Source organism: Ammodytes marinus, assembly GCF_949987685.1.
Source record: "Ammodytes marinus genome assembly, chromosome: 13".
In the NCBI taxonomy this organism is placed as follows: domain Eukaryota; kingdom Metazoa; phylum Chordata; class Actinopteri; order Uranoscopiformes; family Ammodytidae; genus Ammodytes; species Ammodytes marinus.
The window spans coordinates 18,567,513-18,573,792 of NC_137217.1; the positions used below are offsets into that span (position 1 = coordinate 18,567,513).

Below are 6,280 nucleotides of genomic sequence, written 5' to 3' on the forward strand. Positions count from 1 at the left end.
TCGCGGAGATTGTTGAGGTTTTTAAAAAGAGGCCCAAGACACACCTTTTTAACCAGGCTTTTTATTGATTTATTTGTTTATTTATTTTGAAAGTCTTATTAATTCCTTTTATGCTGTGCTTTTCAGAGCACTTGTATCTTTATTCTTTTCTGCTGTTTTAATCTCTCTAGTTTTTAGCCTCTATGCTTTTTGCTTTAAAGGGCTTATGTCACAGCAAGATTTAGAAAAACTTGTCCATGCATTTATCTTTAGTAGACTTGACTACTGTAATAGTGTATTTGCAGGCCTTCCAAAAAAATCTATCAGGCAGCTTCAGCTAATTCAGAACGCTGCTGCTCGAGTCCTCACTAGGACCAAAAAAGTGGATCACATTACCCCAGTTCTGAGGTCTTTACACTGGCTTCCAGTCACTCAAAGAATTGATTTCAAAATACTGATGTTGGTTTATAAAGCACTAAATGGTTTAGGGCCAAAATACATTACTGATCTGCTGATATGTTATGAACCGTCCAGAGCCCTTAGGTCGTCTGGGACAGGTCTACTTAAAGTCTCTAGAGTTAGGACTAAACAAGGAGAAGCAGCTTTTAGTTATTATGCACCAAAAATCTGGAACAAACTCCCAGAGAACTTGAGGTCTGCTGCAACTCTCAGTTCTTTTAAATCGAGTCTGAAGACTTTTTTGTTTCCATTTTAACCTGCAATTTTTATTGTATTTGCTTCTTTTATTTGCTTTTAAATGTTTTATAATATGTTTTATGTATTCTAATCTTGCCCCTGTAAAGCACTTTGAGTGGCCTTGTGTCTGAATTGTGCTATATAAATAAACTTGCCTTGCCTTGCCTTGCTTTATTTGACTGTTTTGTCAGTTTTTAATCCCCAGTGTTTCCTCATGGGGGCCTAACGGACTGGGAGTAGCCAGAGGGCTCCTCACCGTGATGTGGGGCCTCTTGTCTGCCCGGGTTGGGTTGGTCCCTGTGTCGGCGCTCTCTGCGGCCAGTGTGGTTGGCCCCCCCAAAAAGTAGCTTCCTCCACGCCTCAGGTCTCAGTGCCCGGTCATGTCTCTTTAGTGACAGTTAGTGTAGGCCTATGTGTGAGTGAGTAGGCCTATGTGAGTTTCTGTGTCTGCGTGTGTATGTGAGTGTGTGTATGAGTGTGTATGTATTTGTGTATATCTCTGTGCATGTCTATCAGGGTGGGAGGGTTGGATTATTTTCATTTTCTTCTCTTGATTTTATTTGCTGGTTTCTATTTCTCTATTGTTGTTTTTAATCTCTGTAAGGCACTTTGAGCTACTTTTGTATGAAAAGCGAGATATAAATAAAAAAATATTGATTGATTGATTGATTGATTGATTGATTGATTGATTGATTGATTGATTGATTGATTGATTGATTGATTGATTGATTGATTGATTGATTGATTGACCAGAACACATTTTATCTCCCCCTTCTATTTTTCTCCAATAATCATTTGATGTGACTGTTTCCCTGCAAAGAGAGCTTCTGATGATTGTCGATGGGACAATTGAATTTAATAAAAGGAAAATTTATTTTTTTGATGGCACATAATATCAAAGGTTGTTATAATAAGAAAATATTGTAACAGCTCAAACATTCACATTGCAGCTATTTCGGTGATCCACCCTTCTCTGATCTTCTATGGTCTTTGAAAGGGAGAGCAATGTTGCCCTCTGTTGCACAGATTTCTTCTATCCTTCCAAGTGGGAAACCAATAGGTGTGGTCACTTTTACAGTATGTTTAGATAGTGATGCAACTGTTTATCGATGTTATAATGAAATTGTTCTTATCAGCTTTACTGCAGGTTGATAGTTTATTTACTGAATTGACTTATGAAAGTGAATTTGGTCATGGGAAATATTCTATGCTAAAGGACACTTTATAGGTACAATCTAAACAGCTATATAGGGCCACATATAATATTACTAGATCTTTTTTGAGAGTTGGCACTTGTGTGATCCATGTAATAATACACATAAGTAAGCGTTCTTTTGTATTTATTCAAATATGGCAGCAAATTGGTCCTTATGGTTATTATAATTCCTGAGCTCCTAGCACTGCTGTGCCATTACACAATTGTGCTGTTATTATAGGCTAACACTTGTCGGCATGTTGCAGAGTCCAGGGATATCAGCCACCTTTTCCCCAGACGACTGTGACATCTCAGTGACTTTCACTTCTCTTCACCCCATGTGAAAGGGGACTTACAAGTGTGTGTGCTTCCTTCCCCACATTGTCTGTCTTTAGTGAAGTGGTCATGGTGGTCATCATGATCACATTATTAGTGATGCCGTTGGCCGTCCCTCCTGAGCCCTTGGAGCTGTGCTGCATGCTAACGATGTCACCACTAGTGTGCTCGGGCTCTGCACGACGGAACATATTCCTCACAGTGGCCTGAGGGACAAAAGTGCAATATATTATTCAGTTAATCGACATGTAAAGAAGGGAATAAATGTGCGGTGGAAGGACAGATTATGGCTGAAGGGAAAGATGGATGGCTAGATGGATGGATAGATGGATGGATAGATGGACATGTGGCAGGGAGGAAAGATTTTAGGATGTATGGGAAGGAGAAAGGGGTGGAAGGGAGAGTGTGGAAGGAAAGGACTCCATGGAGGCTCACCTGGAAATTATTTGTGACAAAGCAGTAGACGACGGGATCCATACAGCTGTTCAAACTGCTGAGAGTGACGGTCAGGTGGTAGACTATCACATGATGAGGCATATCAGGGTAGAAGTACACCACCACCTATAGGGTTAGCGTTAGACAACACAGCCATGAGTATGTTAAAGCAGTGGATATTTCACATCATCTACCAATCATCTCATTAACCGAGGAGGACTTCCCAACCTTTTGTCACCCCTTTAAACAAAGCAATGTCTACTTTGCTTGAGTTATGAGCAGCTCAACCAAAGAATGTTTTTTTCTTCTGTGTATCAGTTTTTTTTTTTAAATTTGAATGATTTTGTGAGATCAATAAATTATTGCTGTTTTGTGAGACAGAAGCATAAGGCTCAATCCTTTTCATTGATCTCAGAACCCCTTGAGGGTTTAAGGGCTACGGGGTAAAAAGAAAAGTGCCAATATTTGAGAACAATGTTTCACGCCATATACATCTCTCACTCGCCTGCCTGACGTGGAAGGGTGTGAAGCAGACCATAAAGATGATCAGCACTGTGGTCAGAAGCTGGACCGCCCTCCTTCTTCTGTCCCTGAGGAAATACAGTAAAGACCACGACTGTGACATCCCAGCAGATGTGAGTCATTTCTCTCTCACTTCCTTTATTACCCTATGTATTCAACTTTGGCCATACCTGCTCTGCTGCATCAGACGGGGGTCAGCCAGGGCCCACATAATCCGCAACGTGAAAACCACAATGATGACGAGGGGAAGAAAGAACTCGAAGAGGGTGAGAAAGAGGAGCTTTGAGATGCAGCAGCCCGGGTGCTGGAAAGCAGTGGAAAGGAAGGAGTAGGTGACCACGATGGCAAACAGCCAGACAGAGACACACACACATTTGGCCACGCCGGAGTTCCGCCATCGACGGGAGGCCTCAACCTGCAAGGACAAGAGAAAATATTCAGTTCTGGTTTTGAGCTCCAGATGAACAGGTAGCCTATGTAATTAAATCCTCTGGAAACCTGGTCTAAAATAGTAAAAATCGATATATGATATCAAAGTTGGGTGTCTCTCAATAATTGTTTTACTAACATTTGATTGAAAATAAATGTTCATGAATGTTATAAAAACTTTTTACTGTCCAAACCGTTTGACAGGACAGTGTGGGAATGGCCGTATCAAACTGTATCCTTGGCAACAGTTATTGTTTTCATAGAGGGTTTGGGCAGAGAACTGCTGTGATTGGTCCAAAATACCAGTGTCATAAGAACCAGAGCATAGCCCGCCTCATCTCAATGGAATTTCTTTAAAAATCATCAAACCTAAATGACAATATCTTTGATAAAAAGGGCTAACTCTTTAAAGATGTTTACTATCATACAACTAACTCCCCAAATGACATAGTTAGAAGGGTTTTGTGGATTTGGGTTTGCAGGGGCATCAATTAAGAAACAGTTTGGGCTTTGGAAAACATAACCCGTGAATAATTATTTTTACCAGAGCACAGACAGAAACCCACCTGCACGATGGCAAGGTAGCGGTCGACACATATGCAGGTCAGAAACAAGATGCTGCAGTACATGTTGACAAAGTAGCTGAAGATGTGCAGGTAGGAGCAGGTCAGACAGGCTCCCCCACTGTAGTAGAGCAGGATGCGAGTCGTCAGAGAGAGATTGACCAAGAGATCCGTCACCGCCAGGTTGATGGTGTAGATCACCGAGGTGCTCTTGTGCTTGGTGCGGAAACAGAAAACATAAAGTGCCACTGTGTTGAGCACCATGCCCGCCTGTGTGGGAGAGGACAAGAGAATTAGGGACACTAGGGAGATTGGCATAGTCAAAACATTGGCAAACTCTTAAGAGGATATACTATATATAAAACTTAAAAACAATGGTGTAAAAAGTTTTTTAATGGTATTCTTGAGTAAAAGTAAAGATATCTTGTGTAAAAAATACTCTGGTAAAAGTAAAAGTCACCCAAGTGAAAATCACTTGAGTATAAGTCTTAAAGTAGCTCACATGAATCTTGACTATCAAAAGTAGATGGAGGGGTTTCATCGATGGCCTATGATCCATAGGGAACTTAAAGGCCTAAGTAAATCAAAAGTACAAGGTATTAAAATGTACTTAATTATCAGAAGTAAAAGAAAACAAAACATCTAGAAATCGTTTTTTTCGTTAAATGTAAACTTGAATTGACAAGAGCATTGGTTGTTCCTGCGTGAAAACATGCAGTCCAGAAACAATATCATGACACATTTATTATTACATTTTGTTTTGGTAGCGAGTATGTATTATTTTCATGTTCTATGTAAATAGTGCTGTAAAAGTAAAAGTTGCAATAAATATAAAAATTCAAGCTAAGTAAAGATATTCCAAAAATGTCTTAAGTAAAGTAATAAGGTACGTACTTTTACCTAAGTACTGCTTATAGGCCACCACCTACCAGGAATATGAGAGAGTTTGTGGCCATGAGTGCAATCCAAAGGCCGTAAAAGTCATTGTAGAGCCCCTCGTCTAAATGAGCCAGTTTCTGAAGATATTCTTCCATGCCACTTGTGTTACTGGGACTGGCTATTACATCCAGGATTGGAAAAGAAGTGTTGATAAAAAGCCAGGACTCAGTGCTGTTGAAGTCCATCATAATGATGATGATGATGATGCATGCAGGTGATAATGGTGACGATGATTAAGATTGTGATGATGATGGTTGCCGCAGATACTGTCAGACAAAAACACACAATATTTTAACACATTTTAGACAGAGCAAAAACAGCAGAATACAGTGTGAAGATTGCTAAAGGTTGCTATATTTTTCTTCTTTTTTTCTATTTAAAGCTGTTCAGAGACTTTGGCTGTAAAATATGCATTCAATTTAAACTGCCATCAGCAAGCAAGACATTTACAAGCATCTCTCATCAATCCCGTCCTGTCGGCAGTTTGGTTATATTTAGACCAGTTATTTATAATGTAAGTGTATTTAAACAATGTTATTTGAGAGGATATGAGTATACAGTCATATGAAAAAGTTTGGGAACCCCTCTCAGCCGGCATTATAATTGACTCTGCTTTCACAAAAAAAAGATAAAAGTGGTATGTCTTTAATTTACCAGGAACAGCTAACTACTGGGATGTTTTCCAAACAAAGATTTTTTGAAAAGCAGTATTTGGTTGTGTGAAATAAAATAAAATGTGAAAAACTGGCTGTGCAAAAATATGGGTACCCTTGTGGTTTTGTTGATTTTAATGCCTGTAACAGCATGTAAAACTGATGACTTTAAACACAAAGTTGGTTGGATTATGTTGTTAAGCCTTGAACCTCATAGAAATGTCTGTTTAATCATGAGAAAATGTATTTTAGGTGCCTAAATGCAAGTTGCACTTCTCTTTGACTCTCTGCTGAAGTGAGACAGAATGGGACCATCAAAACTGCTCCCAAAATATCTTAAAAACAAAGATTATTCATTATCATGGTTTAGGGGAATGCTACAAGAAGCTTTCCCAAAGGTTTCAATTGTCAATTTATACTGTAAGGAACGTTGTCAGGGAATGGAAGGACACAGGCACAGTTGCAGTTAAACCCAGGTCTAGCAGACCAAGAAAAGTACAAGAGCGGCATATGCGGCGGATTGTGAGAATGGT

At 39.5% G+C, this 6,280-nt stretch overlaps 1 protein-coding gene across 1 annotated transcript; it reads right to left on the reverse strand.

Moving 5' to 3' along the window:
- Nucleotides 1-887: 887 nt before the first annotated feature.
- On the reverse strand, nucleotides 888-5,285 carry gpr20 (G protein-coupled receptor 20; the record flags this gene model as incomplete). The annotated part of the gene is made up of 7 exons (XM_080039571.1): nucleotides 5,085-5,285; nucleotides 4,159-4,425; nucleotides 3,334-3,578; nucleotides 3,147-3,231; nucleotides 2,642-2,767; nucleotides 2,227-2,412; nucleotides 888-1,061 (listed from the first exon to the last, which is right to left on the reverse strand). The coding sequence occupies exons 1-7, from the start codon at nucleotides 5,280-5,282 to the stop codon at nucleotides 888-890; spliced, it is 1,281 nt and encodes a 426-aa protein (XP_079895697.1). The 5' UTR covers nucleotides 5,283-5,285.
- Nucleotides 5,286-6,280: the final 995 nt, after the last annotated feature.